Genomic DNA, 21,460 nt, shown 5'->3' on the forward strand with positions numbered 1-21,460 from the left:
ATTGTTTGGTGATGGCATTAATTGGTACTGGCAATAACAGTGAGTTGATTTGGAGCCCACAGGTGCCATCTGTCTCGGTTACAATTTCAAGACACGCTTCGCTTAGCCTAAGTGCTAATGAAAACAGCCGCGGTGTATTTGGTCAGTCACGTGTTTGCATTTCGCAAGAGCGTCTTGGTGTTCGCGATAAGAATGCAAAAGAGATGTTAGCGAAGCCACTTACCTCTGCTCTCTGATCCCAACACGTCAGCGCATGCCTGGAAGCGCAATAGAAGATGGGAGTCGTCTGTACAGGCATCTACGGTTGAGATGGGATTCCTGCATTCTCCGTGTCCACGGTTATAAGTAAAGGTAAAAGGGCCCTTGAAGGGACATTGTACCGGCGCGGTGTTTACTAAAAAAAAACAGAGATTGTAGACATTAGCAACTTCCAGTCGATGTTGAATAATCAATTCTTGGTATATAAACAGCAAATATTTATTTTACTTACGCCTGAACATCGAAAAGAGCAGAGCGTCTCCATTGATTTCTGAACACAATACTTCCAACGTTTGATGCTGGGGATGAGACGAGCAGTAGGCTGTAAGAGAAAGAGAGAATTAACCTTTGGATGAGTCATATCAAACTTTTTAATTAGTTCTATATTCTGCATTTCAAACAGATAGTGTAGACAAGAATCTTTAATAACACTAACACCTAAATGCTAGCGTTGTCAAATGCTTAAGGTTCCTTAAGGTTCAGAATAGTACGAGTCAAAATCGTTTTTCCAATTCTCTAAAATGATTGTGGCAGTATTATGGAAACTGCGAACATTGTGGGCTGTTCAGGGAGTTGTAGTTAAAGAGCTTCAACCGACAGAGCAGAGTTGCCGGCCAATGACGGGTGCCCACGCCTTATCAATGGTCGTAGGGTGTCCTGCCTTGTGTGAGCCGATAGATTGAAAACGGTGAAAACAGCTGGCCATGGACTTTAACCGGAGTGAGACCAGGACCACGATTCAACGAACCTTTCTCCGTATGAATTCCTGGAGTAGGCGCGAAGTCAATGTGCCCCATCGTTAACGCCGCCTAAATTTTGCATCTGAATAACATCGTTGGATCACTGATGACTGACTGGAAAAAAAAAAAAAAAAAAGCTGCCTTTTCCAATGATTCACATTTCCTGCTATGTCAAGTGGATGGTAAAGGGAAGGTACGTGACAAACTTCGAAGGGAAATCGCTCTAATGCCCTGATCCAACAGAAACAGGCCAATATGGCAATGCTTTGGTATTGGGATGTTTTTCTGGGCATTACTTGGAGGCCCTCATTCTCTTAGACCGCACTCGAAATGTTAAAACTAATTATCCATTGTGGCTAATCAGGTATATCCCTTCACAGTGGCTGTCTTCTCAGATGGTATAGGTGCGTTTGTCATGTTGCCAGTTCGAGAGTGATTCGCCTACCACAAAAATGACTTCCACACGCTACACTGGCAGCCGATTTGTCGTATACGAACCCCATAGAGCATCTCTGTGATCACGTGGTTGAACAGATCCGGCGTTTGGATCCTCCACCACGGACTATCGTAGATCTATGGAACGCAATCCTGGCGACGTAGTACAATATTCAGAGGCGTTACAGAGTCCATGCCTCGCTGTGCAGCTGGACGGCAAGAAGAGGACATACCCACTATTAAGTAGGTGGCCATAATGTTTTGATAAGACAGCGCGCGCGCGCGTGTGTGTGTAGTTGACAAACATGACACACTGCGTCTTTAGGAGTTGAGGTGCATCCGTTGAATGTCCATTGACATTGCTAGCGCTGTACTGCGCTGATGTGGTAGGAGCCATGATTTCAAGTGCACATACTGTGTTTAAGTGTACAATCATTTAGTAGTTGGGTTGTTTGGTTCAATCCAATGTCCTGTTGGACTAGTATCTGAGATTCTCTGTAAAGGTGGTATCCACTTAAATCTTTCCATCTGCAAAATTGGGAAGACACTGTTGAACTAAATCATCCAAATCCTTGAAGACTGTTTATTCGTTTGGCGGTCCAACTACTATGCGTACTGCGATTACTTCCAGAATAGTATTTAGTTGTAAAAGCATTTGTCAGTTGATTGGTACTGCAACTCCACCTCGGAACCCGTTGTCAGCTACTCTGTCTTTTCGATATGCATTCTTTGCCAAAAACGATAAGGTCTTTAGATCAGTTTCTTGCAATGATAAGCACAAACAGTATATCGAGTGATGAGATCTTTAAAGTCTTGTTTATTGAGCGGAAGCCTCTGCAATTCACTGAGTTAAATAATCCATTATTTCATTTTAGTTGACCTCTGCGGTCTCTGCCTGTAATAGCTGTGAATTCATTTGGTGGATTTGATATTTCTGTGTGTATCTCAAATTTCAGATTTGTTGGTAATATTGTCCTCTTTGCTTCTTAGTATGGAAGCCCCGTTCTGTACCCATTTTGATCCTATTTTCACATTCTTTGGAGTAGGCATTGTGGTGGTTCCCATTGCAGTTTGGACATTTTGGAGTCTGAGTGCAGTTTCGATCGGCATGGTCATAAGACCCACAGCTTCAAGTTTCTGTAATACGGAAAGATGTCTAGGAAGGACCATATTTTTGAATTTGAAATGTTTGGTCTAATTCAGCAACTCAAATAACCAAATTTAACAGATGTAGGTGGTTCAGATGTATTAAAGGTTGGGATCAGGTTTCGGGTTAATGTCCCTTCTTCTCTAACAGTAGATCCTCTTAAAGTCTCTTATACCTTGATCTCTTATGTCATCCTTGATAACGGGGAGGAGGTCCCACTCACGATACCTCAAGAAGTTGCCATTTGGAGGTATCTCAGTAACTAAGGCGTCTGTTTTCTCCCCCTATCTTTGTGTAGCCACATCTGGCCCAAACTAGTAAAATGCTAGACTTGTTTTCGCTCGCTGGCACGTTTTCTAACCCCCACGTGGATGCACGAGTGACGCCACCTAGTGACAAAGCAACCGTATAATTTAGCGCGTTAATGGTATTAGTTCAATTCAGCTAAAAAGAGGAAGGTGTATTTTCTTTTCCGAACCTCCGTTTGCTTTTACTTTGAGGGGCTTTGTGCGAAATAAAGATTCAAATATAAAACACTAACTGAGAAATAATACCCTTCATTGCGAGGCTCAATATCGCTTTCGAATCGCTTTTTCACTAACGCTTGGGACTCGGCCGAGATTTCAACAACAAAAAGATTTTACACCTTCGCCGTTATTGCTTCAGAGAGCCCCTATGCTTGGCCCCTCTTAATGCCTCATCTCCTATTCAATCCGAAGGCTTTTTGTGAAAGTATGGAGAAGTCGGCAAGTTGATGTATCTTTTAAATTCAGCAAAGACACTCTCGCTCGTGTTGGGAGCGTGCTCATCAGGTATCTGCGAGTGTTTGAAACTGCCTTTATCCGTTATACCCCATTAAACGAGAATATTGCGCTTCTGCACGTGGGATTAGCGTTAAGAGTCTTACAAAACCGCTGATTGGCCAGTTGCCTGGGAGATAGCGGAATGTAATCACCTTTGTCAACAAGGAGAGCGGGGGATATCGGCAACTCTTCTTCCGCTTTGTGTTGCCCTAAGAATTCTCCCTTTCTCCGGGCCTGGATTAACAACGGTGTACAACAGTTTCTCTCTCGCACAATTGGCTCATCCCTCTTCGACCTGGGGGGGACGATGCGCGGAAACCAGGGTTTTCCGAAGGTTGGCTGCACGAGGAACAATCGGCAATATTCCCCAGAAGTGAAATTTCGCTGGCAGTAAAGGTGGCATTTTTTTTATGAGAACCCCAAGCACACGAGGTATTAGAACCCTATGGTACTCAGTACCATGCATGGAATGAAGGTTGAGAAGACGAAAGAAGATATTTGTTGACATTGGACTTGAACTTCTGTAGATTGTAATTTTCAGGAAATACGTACGAAGGATGGTTGTTCCAGAAAAGGGAGGAAGATGAAGAGTTCGTTCTGTGAGTTTGAAGTTGGACAGTAAATGGATGCTGATTGGTTGTGGCACGTGTTGGGACTGTTTTGAAAGAGAGAGTGGGAATTATAGAAGCCAATTCAGAAGAATAGTGCCCATGGAAGTATCTTTAGAAAAGGCATGCAGCAGAAACAGAACCCTTATGAGACAGACTCTATTAGAGATGAGTTAATGAACTGCCAATAACATCGTGTCTAAATTGCTTGCATTGTGCGGTCGTGTTTTGAATGGAATTTAGAAGCCTGAGAGAGGTTCTGGGGGGCACCACCCCAGATGTTGGAACAAATTTCCATGATAGAGCGGATTCGATTTTTACAGAATGAACTGTTGAATTATTCTACGTAATGGACAAATAACAAATAGGAAGAAAGAATCGGCGCATTAACATATATGCGTAAAGCGCTTGTCTTCAGGTCTGTCCGTCCGTTCACATGTGATAACTCAATGTATGGATTTTCATAAAATGTTATATTTAGACTTTAAAAAAGGCTCTGTCGCTCCATCCGAATTTCATTGAAATCGAACTAATAGAAATGTTGACCAAACTGGTTTTGTAGCTTCCACCACAGTTGCGAGAAATGAGGCCTTCCATCTGACACAGAAATCCGGAGGGAGGGAGGGGCGAGTTCCCCCATCACGGCAATTGCCGACTAAAGATGTCGGTAGACGTAGATAAAGATTTAAGACCATTAATATTCGCTTTATGCGTGCGAGACAGCCTCAATGGACGAACGCTGTTACCACGCCGATCTCGCGCTGAACAATGGCGACATTGTATAGGTGGCGATGAAACAGCCGTAAGCGAAGTTAGCCGAGAGTGCCCCAAAGTGGCCGCGCAAATGTTGACGACCCGGATGTTTACATACAAGTAAAGATAATTTGTATTTATTTCGGAAAATACCTCGCAGACGAGGCGGGGCCCTTCGGTGGGCCATCAAAAACATTCGAGGCCCCGTTCGATTATCTCCCTTCGCCTCAATACTAATCGCAATTTGGAACTCGCTTCGAATCGTTTGGCGTGCGTGAACAGAAGCCGCACGCGGATTGTTCCGAATGCCCCGTTACTTGTATCGCAATGGGTTCCCGGACTGCCGTAATGTTTCCATGACTACCGCAGTTCGCGTGCTTCCATTGTTGCATAAAGAACGAAACGGACGAAAAGAATAAGTGTCGCCGGCCCTATCTCGAACGCGGCCACCAGATGGCGGTGAACTAATTATTATTCCGTTGTAGCGGATCTTTCGGTGGATGAGCAGCTGGACACGATTACCATGGCGGAGAACAGCGGCAGCGAATGTTCACGACGTAATAAAATCAGGTCGTTGGGAGAACGGCGATAATGAAATAAGCGAATTTAGCGCCATTACTCGCATTGAAACGTAGCGCTCCAAAAAAAAAAAAAGGGTTGGGGTGGGGTGGGGGGTTTGTTCTCTTTGCCGTTTATACGTTCGCACAATACGATCGTGTAATGAATGTCCACGCGTAATGATTCTCCTCTGCGTTCTCTTTCCATCCCTTTTTTTCGAAAACAAAATGGAAATGTTCAACGGATAAACGAGCATTTTTCTTGTTTAATCGGTGTTCTTTACGCACGTCCTGGACATGCTCGGAGGTAATGTCTCCAGGAATACTTAACGCACGTTGCGAACGCCACCCTGTTTGCTTGTTACGTTGGCAATCGCTGTTTAGTTAGGACCGCATTTCGGTTCCACTCCACTGGAACTATTTTAATTTAGTTTTACATTATTGAGTTGCACACTGGTCCATTAAATATGAAAGCAGAAACTTAGAGAGCAGAAGCGCGCAACTGTGGTGTCGGGTACCTTTCTGGTATTTCTATTGTAATAGTAACCCGCTGGTATTGGAATCAAGATTCTCAACTGAAAACTAGAACTCATTCCAACTCAATATGCCCTATTGGCGACAAGAAAACCGAAGCCATTGAGTCAACAAGGCAATTCAAACACGCTCATTGGGAGGGCCCATGTTCCTTACATCTGAGATCGGCTAAGGACAGCCCCGATTAAAGAGGACTTCAACAATTTCAAGTCCAGCTGGTTTGAACACACTAACATTCCGTATACATTGCCATGGAAACAGCGAAACTCAAAGGTTCAGCATAAAATCTTAACTCTCTTTGGGGCGCAGTTGATCTGTCGCACTTGGGCTCCACAAAGATATCCTGTCTACTACTTCCTGTGGAACAAACTTGACTGTTATTTTGCCAAAATATATTGGTCAAAGGCGGGACAATTTGTTTTATTGAACCATACTGGTGTCCTTATACTTCTGATAGCGCGGTGTACAGAAACTCCATTATATGTACGCCTAGGCTGCTTTGATCTTAGCGTTCAGCCGATGTGTTTTCTTCATTCCAACCTTTCAATTAAGGACTTTCCTAAGACTGTGAGAACGAGGTAGACGAAATACAAGAAGGTCCATCTTTTTGTTTCTTCCATCTACATACGCAGTAATTGGCCAACAGCCAAACAGCAGACCTGAGAGGAAGACTGATTGAAGTAATCTGTCGCTCATTTTGTCAATTAAATAACTCGCAGGGGATCTCATATGGCGACCTCTGGTGGCTGAAGTCAATTTATAACTGATAGGAATTTCTCAATACTTTATTCTCAGCTAGCCGGATGGAGCGTGGAGGATGAAACAATAAAGGAAGAAGCCGACAAGTGAATTCTTAGAGCCTCCAAACGTTCAATGAGGGTGTTTAGAAAATATATGGTCACGTGTCTTCAAATATCAGGTCCCTTAAAAGATATCCAAGTGCTCTTTTGTATTTCTTTAAGGAAAAAGTCAATAAACCACTTCAACTGGATAACTTTTTAATCGTGAACAATAATCTCTGGAAATTCGTGTCCTAACCTTTATTTAATCATTAGGGGGTGCTTTTTTTTAAATGAGGGGAGTTACATTTTATGTCTTGCCATTTAGAGATGTCACGCGACTGTAACTCTACGAATATAAAGATCATCATAAAGATCAAAAAATGAACGCATTCATTTTTGATCTTTTGGCCCATCCAAACATACTTTGATCTCGTTGTCATTTGGCCACGCGAATGTTGGATCGTTCCAAGTCCGGGTGGAATCCGTACACAAATAGAAGAGATGTACTCCGCTATTAGCATATCAACGGTTCCAGTTTATTTGCTGCCAAGACTCCTTTAAGTGATCTGAAGAGGGAATGCAGTTGGGTTCCAGTTTGCTAGAGAGGGATGAGAATATCTCCAGCAGAACGTTGCCCGAGAGAGCATTGCTGCCTGCAGAGATAAAAATATCGCGGGATAACAAAGACGTGCCGAAGTTCTCGTGGAGATGACGGACTCCTTGCCAAGTACGACATTCCAATTGATCAGCAGTGCCAGACGCCAGTATCTACAGAGAGGATTATCCCGGATTAGTGACACTCTTAACACATTTTAAGCAGCTCTGTGTCAGCATTCATTGATTTCCTACAACAGCTTTAGGTCCCTATCTCCGGCCTTGTCTACCGGCATTACTTTAGGCAAAGCCAACGCGAGTGTCACGAACAGAAACAAAAATAGCTCATTTTCCGGGCAAGGATGATCTCTAGAATAAACGTGACAATTCTAGAATGGACGTTCACAATCAGAATCACAGTTTCGTGTAATACCTGCGTGCACAAGCATTTCATCTTAGTTCAGTTTTTAAATAACATTTTACCTTTTAGATATGCCGAAATGAATCATATTGAGATTGAGGACAATCTCCAAGAAACTGTAGGGAAAATTAAAACGAGAGAAATGGGAATTTAGAATGCTACTAGATTTCATAGAAGTCCTTACCACGCCATCCACAGAAGTCTGAGAATGGTGTGGTCATTTATTGCAATGGGATCTCAAAGTGTTTTAGATAAGAGCCAAAATGCATCTGACAGCTTCTTGGGCAGCATGTTTTCCTTCTTTGTAAACTTCGCGCGATCCTTGGTATACTGGTCATCGCAATAAATTACCTTCCTTCACGGTTGAATTTGATAATATGATGAAATTTATGGGATAAGTGGATGGGCACCAGCTGGCAATAGGAAAGGTATGATGGGATGGATTCTGGTTTGTAAATAATGGATTTCCAAGATTTTTTTTTTCTGTATAAGTTATAGTTCTGTGAGCCACTTCACCCCCCGAACTACAGTTGTAAATTGGAGTGTGGAGCAGTGGTAATCTCTTTGTCCAATGACAGCGATACTCATACTTGTAATTAGTCAGTTCTCATGACTTATCTTCTTTAGATAACCAAAGGATATATTCAGCTCTTGCCACGCTAATCGCTAACTCTGTACATGGCAAAATGGTAACATTGTGCAAGAGGGTAGTAATAGTTAAAAGGGGGGTGGCAAAGACTCACTGAATTCATGAAGTTGAAAACGTGCTTTGCTTGACATAAATCTAAGTTTATCTTAGAATATGATTTGTTATCGTTTATTCTATAAGGAGAATCAATATCAGCCTTCTGTCTGTTTCATAATTCAGATATTTCTCTAGATTATCTTGAGTGGTTCTTTTGAGTGTTCGTGGCACAGCAGCTGCTATGGTTAAAATACGCGAGACTCAGGGCAAATAAATTAAGATAACTTCTGATTCGTTATTTATTATAGTATTAATATTGGAAAATGATTCAAGAAAGCAAGCACATACACTGTGCTGCCGCTTTATTAGGTACACCTACCTAGTAGCATGTTGAGCCTCCTTTAGCCTTCAAAACAGTCGGAATTCGTCTAGCCATGGATTGAACAAGATGCTGAAAATGTGCAGAAATGGAGTACCGTGCAGACATGAGTATGTCACGCAGTACCTTGAGATTCGACGGACGTGTAGGCCTGCAGCGAACAGCCCTTTCCAGCTCATCCCAAAGATGTTCAATAGGTAGGATTGAGATCGGCGGACTCAGTGGGTCACTGCAGCAAAGAAAAATCACTGTCATGTTCCTGGAACCATTACATAGTGATTCGGCCTTTGCGCACCCGCGCATTATTCTGCTGGAGTAACCATCTGACTGAGGATAAACTGTCAACATGAACGGATGCACTTGGTCAGCAACGATGTGGCATTCAGACGTGAATCTATGGGTATCAATGGACCCAATGTTGCCCACCACCTCGCACAATAGTCGTCAGACATGACGGGTCCATGGATTCATGTTGTTTTTGCCAAATACTGAGCCTTCCATCAACATGATGCACCAGGAACTTCGACTCGTCAGACCAAGCAACTGTTTTCCAATTATCGCGTGCCTTTGTTATCCATTGATAACAAAGGCACGCGATGTGGCCCATTCGTGACAAAGTGCGACTAGTGGTCCTTTGCGATATTTTGTTCTGCGCACCAAGGTTGTATTCTGACGTGATGTGCGACATTGTGGCCCGTATGTTTGCTTGCACAATTCTAGCCACCCTCCTCTGACCTCTCTCATCAACAAGTGATTTTCTTCCTCAGGAGTGCCGTTGAGAGAATGTTTTCTGTTCGTTGCACCATTCTCAATACATCCTTGAAACTGTGGTGCGTGAAAACTTCAAGAGAACTGCCATTTCAGAGATGCTTTGTTCAGCACGTCTTGCACCTACTACCATGCCACGTTCGAAGTCCGTTAGATCACTGCTTTTCCCCATTCGTGCTACGGATTGTGCGCTTAACTGATACTAGAAAGGTTGTTCTGCTGCATTTATATCCACAACTGTGGTCATGTGACTTGCAACGTTGTGGTACAAACCATTTGTGTGCACAGCAGGGATGTACCTAATAAAGTGGCAGCACAGTGCATAGCTTAAGACAAAGAAAAGTTCCTTCCCCTTCAGCAGTTTTTCTAGTTCTTTCTTGAATTATTCAAACTGCGCACTTGCAAAACAACAGATGGAAGTTTGTTCCAACAATCAACTACCGAAGGCAAACTTCCGCAGAGCTATTGTGCAACCATCCTTCCTCAATTAGATTTTATGCGCCTCCTCCGTGTGCGTAATCTCAGAAAGAGGAAGAATGCCATTCACATTCATCTTTGCTGCCTTTCTTTTCCAGAGAGTCCTCGTCATCTGTTTTAACTTGGCATCTGTCAATCGATCAGAGTCGTGAGGTGGTTCACTATTTTCTATATTTCATCGTAACTAAGTTTTACTCTTAGAATTAAAAGAAAAGATTTAAGACAGAAATGACAACAAAATCTAATGAAGTGCACAGTTGATGCGAACTGGTCAAGAAAAGTTTATGTCAAACATTTCTTCGCGACAAAATATAAAAAGAAAAGCAAACAGAATTGGGATAAACTTCGAAGGAAACTACTTACTTTCTTTGTACTGAAGAACATTCTCGTGCTTCACGTGCAGCACAACGCACCGGTGACATTTCTCCGCCCTAAAAATGTGAAAACAATTAAATATAGACTTTGTACAGTATACGGTGGCGTCATCTGTTGCAGGCAGCGAGAAATAAAAAAAGAAAAGTCGGTGTTGCAAACTCGTCTTGTTTTTTTGCGATGAGTTCGTTGGAACTGGAAAAATGAGTTTGAAACACCGAGTAAAAGTAATAATATTACAGATTAGAGTGAAAACTATTTATAAAGAATTAACTCCATAATTTAATAGATACTAAATATTCAACGAAAGAATTTCACTGGCTGGCAAACATTTGCATTTCGATTTGGCTGTTTGCTGGATGAAAAACCACGCAACCTTTACCAGAGACCAACTAACTCGACCATTTTGTGAAACTACATGATTAACTACATTGTCCCAAGCAATCTGCAAGGTTTTTATGGGACCACAAGGTCCATCAACGAATTTGATGGACCTTGTGGTCCCATAAAAGCTCTACTGGGTTTAAGTCAGACGATTGAGGCGGCCACACCATGATTTGCAGTACCTTCTCCTGTTGTTTAGTTACTAGAAAGTCCCTGCTAACCTTTTTCCACAAAGTCGAAGTCCAGAGAATGTTTTATAGCCTTCTTTTCTTAAAATTCCTTAAATTCTGACAATGTCACCCAACAGAAGAAACCCCAGATCACGATGGAGTCACCACCGTCCTCCACTGTAAGCATTAAACAATGTGCACCATTTTTTCTTCAGTAGATCATCTCGCATAAATTGTACGTTTGCATCCAAAAATTTAAAATTTGGATTCATCCGTCCACAGTACGTTTTCCCGTTCTTCAATTGTCCAATGTTGATGGATCTTGGCCCAAGTCAACCGTTTCTTTCGAATTTCCGGTTTTAATAAGGGATTTTGGACTGCTACACGACCACGAAGTCCTTGTTTAAGGCGAAGTTTTACAGTAGATATACACAACGAGTTTCTCTGTTCCTGTTGAACTCCACTCGGATTTCAGGTGCAGTAAGTCGTCGATTACATCTAGAAATCAGTCTTATCTTGTTCTTAAGTGCGGTCGTCCTGATCGTGGATTGTCCCTTAAAGTGCCAGACTCCTTGAGCCGTCGAAAGGTAGTTTGTACTCCTTTAAAGGACAGTCCACGATCAGGACGACCGCACTTAAGAACAAGATAAGACACTGATTTCTAAACGCAATCGACGACTTATTGCATCTGAAATCCGAGTGGAGTTCAATAAATTGGAGTATTGAAACAATACTCCAACTTGTGTAGATTATTTTAAAATCATGTACAACGTTCAGAAATCTTCTGCAATGTTTTATCACATTCAAGATTCTTCTCCAATTTTTTGCAATATTCTCAAATATTCGAAATATTTCTTAAATATTATTTAAGTTTTTTTGATTTTTATACATAATATAAAATACTGGTAAACAAGTTGGTCCTATTTTAATAGAAACTTCGAAAATTGAGAAAAATCTAACATGATTCCAAACTTTTATTTATTTATTTATTTATTTATTAAATCTGTTTATTGCTCTGCCAAAGAGCCACCCCCTGGACAGCTAGAAGCTGGGGGGGGTGATATTACACACAGAGGTTAAGACAGGGACATGTGCCTAGCGGTTACATGGGGCCCATGTATGCTTAACCCGACAGGTACAGAACTTAGTGTTTATTATTTTACATAATTAAAAGATATTATTTTCTCAAAATTGCTATAAATTACATAAGCATGAGGGAAATATACAAAATATAAAGAAATGAGGCAGTCCTTCCCCGGTTGTTACACGTGGTATCTCTTCAATTCTTCAATCTTGAACGTAATAGCGCAGCCAGGCATCTTTGGAGTAGTAGATTCTAAGTAAGAGAGGACCAGCGATGGCTTCACCTATCTTTAACGGGATGCATTGTGGTGGCATTTTCCTTCTGGTGGCGTCTCATAAGTGCATGTTTGCATATGTGTTCTTTAGTTTCTGACGTCTGTATGAATGCTGCTCGCAGAATCTATCCAGGTCGATGGCTAAATTGTTCATCAGATCTACCGTGTTTCCTGGGAACATGCGTCTCAATCCTTTCAGGTTGTTCAAGCTGATTGTGAGTGGGAGCCTTGGGTCCATTTGATTCCTTCCGGCAATGCGTGGAGTTTTTATTAAATCAGTGATGTCAGGGGTGTCGAGTCGTCTTGTGATTAGTCTGGCAAGTGTAAGAAGGTTTGCTGCCACAATCTGTTGTTTCCATGGGGTAACTTCCAGATTTATGTAGAACTGAGCCCTAGAAATGGTGTATTGGTTGCCAGTCCGCCAGTTGAGCCATTTCAGGAGCCAGTATTCCAGGCTGAGGAACTTGTTGAAGTGTGTTGTGGGAGCAGAGGACCAAATGGTTGCGGCATAGAGAGGTATAGGATAGACACATCGGACAACATATTTTTTTACCAGGTCGGCGTCATGAATTCCCGTTAGTTCCTGGCGGATCGCCAACATAGCGGAGTACATTTTTGTTTTTGTGTTCAGGAGGTGAGCCTGGAATGTCAGCCCATCATCCCACACTAATCCGAGATCTTTGTGCGTTTTGACTTTCTGAATGGGTGATCCATTGATAGTAAGATTAATGTCATTGCGTGACTTCTTCCAGGTGAAGGACATTTGAGCTGTCTTTGTTTGGTTAATCTGTAGTCCGGTGGAAGCCAAATATTGTTGAAGGTTATGTATGGTTTTATTTGCCTGCAAGGTAGTGCTACGAATCTGAGTTTGGTCAGAGGATGTAATATAAAGTTTCAGATCATCGGCGTATGATTGGAAGTCAGTTTGGGATGCAAGGAAGGGCTCCAGCGCTGCCGCAAATAGGGTTGGTGATAGGACTCCCCCTTGCGGGACACCCCTATTAGTAATGCAAGTTGTCTGAAATCTGCGATGTGATATGATGAGATGTCTATGCTCCAGGATTGATTTAATGATACGGAGAATCCTTCCAGTGATGTTAAAGTACTGCTGGAGAATGGTGATTAGAGCTGTTATATCTATTTTGTCATAGGCCGCTTTTATGTCAAAGAAAATAACATCAAGCTGTGTCCTGTTGTTGAGGGCTTTCTGGATTCTGGTAAGAGTGTCTAGGAGGTTGCTGTTAGTAGATCTCCCCTTAATCACAGTGTGGAGGTACGGAGGCCTGTGATTGAAACAGTGGTCTGCAATGGTGGGCTGGATTGCTTTTTCAAATATCTTTAGGAACCCACAGCCGATGGCAATCGGCCTGAAATCTTGAGACCGCTTGGGGTCCCTGCATTTAGGGACTGGCCGCACAAAGTATGTGTTCCAGATATTTGGAATCTCCCCACTTTCTAAGATTTTGTTAAAAATATGGACTAGTGGGTCTATAATATATGTACTGCAGATTTTGATTAGAAACAGAGGAAACCGGTCGGGACCCACAACAGCTTTCAGTGGAAGTTTGTTGATGACCTCCATCAGATGGTTACGGGTTATGGTTATGAGTGATATTGGAGGTTTGAAGAGAGGGCCAAAAATTGTAACAGGGGGTGGAACATGTGACAGGGGGTGGAACATGGTGGAACATTTTAGGCGTCAGTGTACACAATGAACTGGTGCAGATGCATTGCTCCGATGTAATTCTCCAAGTAGAGCATAGCCTCATTGTGCATGTAGCCACGAGCATGCTGTGTTCCTTCATTGGGATGTTGTGATCTTTGGGGACATCATATGAGTTCTCCATTGCAGATAATTTGCGCTTTTCAGCACGAATGGAGAAAACCCCCAGGAGGCACCTTGTGTATCAATAGTACATACCCTTAAGGGGCAATGACGTGTAGTACGTTTTCGTGGCATATCCTGTTGGGGTCTCTGAAAGCCACGTCATATCTGAACATAGTTGCACAGCAGGTGCTTCCTGCAATGTTGCACGCTTGCCCTCATGGTCAGAGATGTATTGAAAATGACAGTAAAACGATCCGTCCATGCTAACTGTACGAAAGAGTGGATTGAGAAATGCGAGAAAAACTTCAAGCATTCTTCCCTGGTTGCCCAATCCTCAAATCTCAATCCTAGTGAGCATCAGAGGATTGACTGATCCTGTGCCTCATTAAATCGGAGCAGTGATCCCAGTAAAGTGGCCAGGCGATGCATGTGAATTCTAGTATCTGCATCAGCCTTTTGGACCGCGCGAGAGTGTTATTTTTACCACAAATTGAAAGTACTTCGGGAGGCGTGATTTCCACCGTTGAAATATTTCGAATCGTGTGTTCGCACGCGCCTGCGAGTGCACGCTACGTGTCGTCTTCCTCCGAGAGGACGTGACTGTAGGATGTAGCAATTAAAAGCGTTTTATGCCATCCACCAATAATCCAGACGACTACGATCGACAGCGCTTTGTGTTGGAAACTGATTAACGATTCTGTCGTAACCAAAGAGAATGGCGGGGAGAGAAAGTGCTCGAGTAAACAGCGGTGAGTGGCCCGACTAATTTAGTCGGAGCATCTTATGGACGCGCACACAGAACGGAAGGAGCAAAGGTTGCCGGTCCTCCATTAAGACTGATAACGAAAGAGAGCTTTCATCGTTTGCCACGTCATTAAGTGGAGATGCAGCGAACTTGCGCGAGAAATTCTGCTGCCAATCAGAGAGGAGATGACACCGAAGAAAGGTACAAAAGGAGGGGATGTCTTTGCAACATTGACGACTGAAACTTGGAGTAAACTCTTTCCGGGTTCATTCTGAGGACATGCTTGGCACACTTCGAGGGGGGGGGGCGGACACGTGTGTGTGTGTCCTGGTATCAAGGGTGGCCCCTAGGCATAGCCCATCTCCACCTAGTGGATCTGTATTGAATGTAGGACCTCTGCAAAGGAGCAGCCACCACCTGGGCAGCTGCTGTCTGGTGCCTGTCCCCAGGCGCGAGTAGCCAGGCTTTTTTTTTGTTTTTTAAACCTTTTACATGCCAAAGTGCACGAAATCCCGCACCCACTGGAGGTAGTGCAATACCAGTGGGTGCCCGCTATCCCGCTCACAGGCTGCCCAGGCCTAGAGCCCGCAAAAAAAAAAAAAAAAAAAAGGCTGGAGCTCCAAAAACCCATTGAAGTCACACAGCCAAGACAAACATTTTTAAAGAACTGCAATTTTCAATAGCATTATATATCAGTTATCCTATTAAGTTTAGCATTAACAAGGAAATAAACTGTTAACATTGTTCACTATTTACATTACAGTGAGATTTACCAGTCTCTCTGTTTGACAGTTCTAGCAACAGAATTTGAGAATTATTTACAGTCGTTTTTACAGCAACATTAGTTGTTACTTACCAATAGTTATTTCTGTTTTATACAATTGTAAAGACTGTCCAGTAGTTCAACTGTTCAGGAAATATAGTCTCATTTAATTTCTTCCCCGGTAGAATCTGAGCTTGTAGAGTAGGGCTATAGAAGTTCCTCAAGGCGATTTCCATGTAGATAGTTCACATAGTACTCCTGAGCTTGAGGCAGGAGAGGAAGTTCCCAGCATGCATTAAAGCACTCGGAGTAACACTAGCGTCCTTGCAGAAGGTTTTTCTATACGTGTAGCATTACATCAGTCAGAGAGCAGAAATTGGAGTTTTTTGTGTTCAATTGGCTTGATGGCATTTCAGATTATTGCAGGATTCATCCTATGGGGAGAAGATCTTATTTTATTTATTCCCCCCCCCTTTTTAAATAAGATTTCATGAGAGAGAAGCGTGTTGGGGTGCGCAGAAGTATGGGTATTCTTAACTGTACGTTAAGCAATTATTTACAATTCTTCGAGGTTAGCTTCCTAATAATTTAGGCCCGTTTATACACAAAGCTTCTTGGAATCCCATCCAGCATCACTTAGAGGAGAAAGGGGTCTACCTGCTATTTCCTGTTGCGTTGATGGCTATCTTCCTATATGTTCTTCCCAAAAGTGAGTTAATCCGGATCATTATGACACCGCAGTAGAGTTTCTAGCCGCAATTCTTTTCTTGAAAACTGCCGCAGAGAACTGTTGAAATGTAGTGAAGACATCAGAATTTTCGACGAGCAAATGTACATTATTTTCTGAGAGATTATTTATTTTACTCAGCAGTACCTGTCTTTCATTCGAATAATCATTACATTCAAAGAGAACGTGCTGCCATGTCTCAGATTCTCCGCAGTGACAGAAAGGATCAGGCTCAAGGCTCCTTTCGAAAAGTTTAGCCCTGAGCGATCCGTGGCCAGTCATTAGATATGATGTAGTCATGCTAGGCACAAACCATTTTGAGACTGTGGGTAATGATGCGAATTCAACATTTGAAATGTATCTTCGTGTAACCTCACCGTGTTCACTTTCAGCCCATCTTTGCTGCCAAACAGCGGTGAGTTCCTTCCAGAGTCTTCGTTTTTCCTCTTTTATTCTGTTCGTAGGGTCTGTTACAATGTTAAAAATATTTACAGAAATTCCTTTTTTAAGATTGTAGATCATACCCCTGTAGGAGATATAAAGGTCCAGAGGCAGGGTTCCTGCTAGAACTTGTAGAGCATTATTCGACACCGTCCGAGGAGCTTGTAGAAGTGTGAGCAACACCGAACGCTGTAATGAAAGAAGTTTAGTCCTGGTCTTAGTTTTTGAGACCCTCCAGAACCAAACACCTGCTGCGTACGCAGCAATTGGTAGGAAGATAGTCTTATAGTATAAAGACAACGTCTTTTTGCTGAGGCCCCATTCTTTTCTGGAAATCCTTGCAATTCCAGCCGTGAAGTTTTTAATTTTCTCAGAAATTTTGGATACGTGAGTATGAAAGTTTAGTTTGTCATCGATTGTAAGTCCCAAGTACTTGGTGCTGGATACGTAGGGGATTTGTGAGCCATTTAGGATAACTCTGGGAGGTCTGCCATAATTGAATTGCTTTCGGAAAACCATGAAATTAGTTTTTGTAGGGGAAATTTTGAGCTTATTTAGATTGGCCCAGTTGGATAAATCATCCAATATTGTTTGGATCTTTTGTTCTAAGATTGTTCTCGATATTCCAGTAACGCCAACCGCCAAGTCGTCTGCATATGCAATTTTTTTGCAATCTCCATTTTTCTTTGTCAGCCATTGGTCTAAGACTGCATTCCAGAGGAGAGGCCCCAGGACTGAACCCTGCGGACACCCTCTGGAAGCAGTCGTGCTGTAAGTCAGGTGTTTGGCACAAACCTTGATCTGTCTGTCTTGAAAGTATGATCTCATAATTTGGTAGATATGATTATCACACATGCTGATCGTAGCGACCCGAGGGCGCTCTCCCACCAGAGGGAGTCGAATGCGCCCTCGAAGTCCACGAACACCACCAAGACATACTTGCTGTGAGAATCCTGGATGTATTTCAGAAGAGAAATTATAGCATCTTCGGTCGAGTGACCCTTTTTGAATCCGTGTTGATGATCTGAGCACAATTGCTGGTCCGATAACATGCTTGCAATTCTGGGAGAAATTAATCTCTCAAAAAGTTTCCCTAAGTTAGCCAGGAGGGATATTGGTCTGTACGCCCTTGGGTTTGTTTTGACTTTTCCAGGTTTATATAAAATTTTCAGTAGAGCTAGTTTCCAGGGTTTGGGAAAAAGTCCTTCGAGGAAGCATTTATTGTACATATTCAGTAGTATATTGGGAAACAGTTTAAAAAATTTCACAATTACCAAATTCTCTAGCAAGTCAATGCCAGGGCATTTTTTCTTATTGAGTTTAGCAGTAGCAGCTCCTAGTTCCACGAGAGTGAAAAGGCAAACATCGGTAGATCCAACATAATTCTGGTTTTTCCTCCTGATCTCTGCCTGTTCTGGAGTATCACAGTGAGGTAGATCCTTTGGAAACAAATTATCAACGATCGTTCCGACAGTAGAGTGCCAGTCTGTTGTTTCTAGGTTATTACTAATTACAGTCTGATAGATATCTCCACTTATCAGTTTATTCCTCATTATTTTATATATGATCCCCCAGGGGTTGGTATTTCCAACATCTTTGACCAAGTTTTGCCAGCAGGTCCTCTTACTTTCAGATATGGCTCGATGGAATAATTTTCTTTTCTCTCTATAACTGTTTTTCAGCCTTTCAACGTCCTCGTTAGAAAGATGTCTACTACGCTGATATAAGCGTCTGGCTTGTTGAGTTTGAAGCCTCAAATCAGAAAGCTGAGCGTTCCACCATGGCACTGAAGGCTTTCTTATATGTTTCCTTTTACTTGAGTTTGACATAGCTATATATAGATGTTGCTGAACAGTGTCTACATATTCTGAAGCCGATAGTTGGTTTAATGTTTCAGCATCCTCTCCATTAAATACTGTACGCAGATAATCCTCGAATTTTTTCCAGTTGACTTTATCCGTACGGTATCTTCTTAAGTCATGGACAGTCAAGTCATTGTGTTGGGAGTTCTTTGATATGTTGAACGTGATAGCCCTGTGATCGCTGTTCACCAAGGAGGGTTTTACGTCCCAGTTTCCAGTTTTGTCATCCATCCTTATGGAAGTAAGTGTGACGTCAATGTTTGATTCTCCGTTGGTAGTGGAGAAAGTAAATGGTTTATTTTGTACATTTTTAATACAAAGGCTGTGAGCCATAATTAAATTTTCAAATTGGGCTCCCCGAGGATCAGTGAAGCCACTGTTCCAGAACGTCGATTTGGCGTTCAGGTCCGCCGCCACCACCAAGTTATTATTTGCGAATTTATCACAGATCTTGTCCAGTAGGTGCAATGCTATATGCACATCTTCTGAGGGGGGACAGTATAGTGAAGTTAGGTAGAAAGAGATGGAACTAGAAGATACGAGGATACAGGTAGCATTCGCTGAGCATTCTCCTGTAATCGCAGTAATAACTAGTTCGTTATTAAACACAACAATTGCAGTTTTGGGTGGAGGATCACAAGTTGCTATGATTCTAGTGGAATTGGGGTAGCCCATGATTTTATGCGCTGTTCCACCTACTTGGGATGAATAATATGGTTCCTGTAGACAGACAATATCATAATTATGTTCTATGGCTACATTTCTGATCTCATCAGCTGCGGCTCGAGAGCGCTGTGCGTTTATCTGTAAAATTCTAATTGTATCTGTATTTTGAGAGTAGCCAAAGTTATTTCTGCTTGTAGTTGTATTATCCATCAACGATACGCTTATTTGCTAGTTCCATCGCTTTTAAAAACTCGGGGCACTTTCCATCCCTGACTGAGTGATTGGAGTCCTTGTTCTTGCGTTTACAGTTTATGCATTTTGGTGATTCTTCTCTGTTGGGGCACTCTGCGAAGATGTGACCCCCATTGGCACAGTGACTACATGACACGGTTTTATGAGAGCAATTTTGTGCAGAGTGCCCGTAGGCCAGGCACCTGAAACATTTGTTAACTACGGTGAATTTTCTGAACTTATGCGATGTAAAGCTTAAATATATTCGATTGTTTTGAAGTAAACAGTGGAGAAGTTGAGGATTGAATCCAATCGCCCAGTTAGTAATACTGTTTCCAGAACCTGAGCTGAACCTAAATGTTGTACCCTCGTTTACCTCCTGTTGTGAGAAGGAATAATCGTTTAAATTTTTATGATACAGGTCGTCCAAGATATCTGCCTTACTATAATCTTTTGGAACTCCATAGACTAGAATTGTTGGGTTTGACATTTTTGGCTTTTCTATTGAAAGTCCTGCATTCTTGAGTGCAGGCAAAGTACAGATTTTGGTGGCATCAGATGAGTTTGTAGTCTCTACTAACAAACCCTTGTTCCGGAGGAGTCTGATGTTCTTAACTTTCATTTCTTTATACTCGGTTTTGAGTGTGTTTGTCACCGCATTCCTAATGTCTTGACTGGACTGTATCACTGAGTTAGCAGTGGGTCTTAGGATTAGTATATTGCGTGGATCACCAGGTCGAGAGATCCAGGGGGTTTTGGCAGGCTCTGAATGGGCCACCTTCTGTGGTTCATTTGACATTTCTGTTGATAGTTGTCTAGGCTTTTCGCCCCGTCTTCCGGAATTAACTTTCTCCAATGGATGGGATCGCTCAGGATCAAGTCGGCCCCAATTTGATTTTGCAGCCTCTGCAAAAGTCGTTTTCATCAACGATTGATTTCCTCCATGGGAACCTCCTGGGGAGAGTATATGTTGATCAAAAATATCTGCCCGACATTCTGTGCTGGTCGTCTTGGCCTTCAGCCTCTCATTATCTATTATTAGAGACATTGGGGGGGGGCGGACAGAGAGAGAGAGAGAGAGAGAGAGGACGAAGACAAAGCCGGGATGGGATTTAAAGCACGTTAATGAGAGGGTTTTGGTATGCAGGTCGGTGGAATGTCCCAACTTTCTTCTTTGGCAATTCCAATACCCAAATGAATGCATTCTTTCTCTTTCTGTCTGTGAGAACCAATGATGGAGGAGAATAGAACTGTGTAGATGATGTCCTGGACTTCAGCCAATGGTGCAGCATCTTCTGCCCCAAAAGTACATTGACTCACCTTCCACGCACAACGAACCACTTTTAAAATTACTGTTCTGTTAATTAATCGAAATAGATTTAAACTAATTTACATTTAACATCGTTCGTCTAATTCCATGTGAATAAGTAGAGATGAATTAGTTCATTTAAACCGATATATATTTAGATTAATTAACTGTAAATGTTTGGCACGAGTCCGATAGAAGTATGACCTTTCGGGAAAATGTGGGGGGAGAGGAGAAGGTTGAGTATACGAACTGGGAATCATAATCGAACAAAGAAATTTCATTTTATAGTGGGATTTCTGCGATCAGTCCTCTAAATTCAACAATTTATTTTTTGTCCAAACAACGTTAGCGCTACCCTACAGATGGCGCTCTCCAGTTCTCTATCTGGAAACGTGTCAAGTGGGCAATTAATAATCCTGTCGTCAGCTACACATGTGTAACTTTTGAAGTGCACTCGATTCCATTAATATCTGGGACAGCCACCCGGCACGACCTGTTTGCTGGCTGCAAAGCTTCGACTGATAAAATTTCCCAGATGGTAAGATGAAGACTTTTTAGAGAGATTGGACTCATTAATAAATATGCGGGTGGTCTGACACATCTCCCGGCGTGAAAGATCAACGGACACGTGATCCCCGTTACCTTTTAGGGCCACGAGGCAAT

The 21,460-nt window shown here is 42.4% G+C and overlaps 1 protein-coding gene across 1 annotated transcript in view; it reads right to left on the minus strand.

The window, feature by feature from the left end:
• The window catches only part of LOC150077554 (uncharacterized), a 212,667-nt gene that overhangs the window by 64,725 nt on the left and 126,482 nt on the right, over nucleotides 1-21,460 (minus strand). The window contains exons 3-5 of the mRNA XM_090386424.1: nucleotides 10,305-10,372; nucleotides 491-580; nucleotides 224-394 (exon numbers count right to left, since the gene is read on the minus strand). Of these exons, the coding sequence (XP_090242550.1) occupies nucleotides 224-394; nucleotides 491-580; nucleotides 10,305-10,372 (329 nt within the window). The remainder of the gene's footprint in view (nucleotides 1-223; nucleotides 395-490; nucleotides 581-10,304; nucleotides 10,373-21,460) is intronic.

The sequence above is a fragment of the Mastigoproctus giganteus genome, chromosome 12, assembly GCF_048544385.1.
Source record: "Mastigoproctus giganteus isolate SK-2022 chromosome 12, ASM4854438v1, whole genome shotgun sequence".
Lineage (NCBI taxonomy): Eukaryota > Metazoa > Arthropoda > Arachnida > Uropygi > Thelyphonidae > Mastigoproctus > Mastigoproctus giganteus.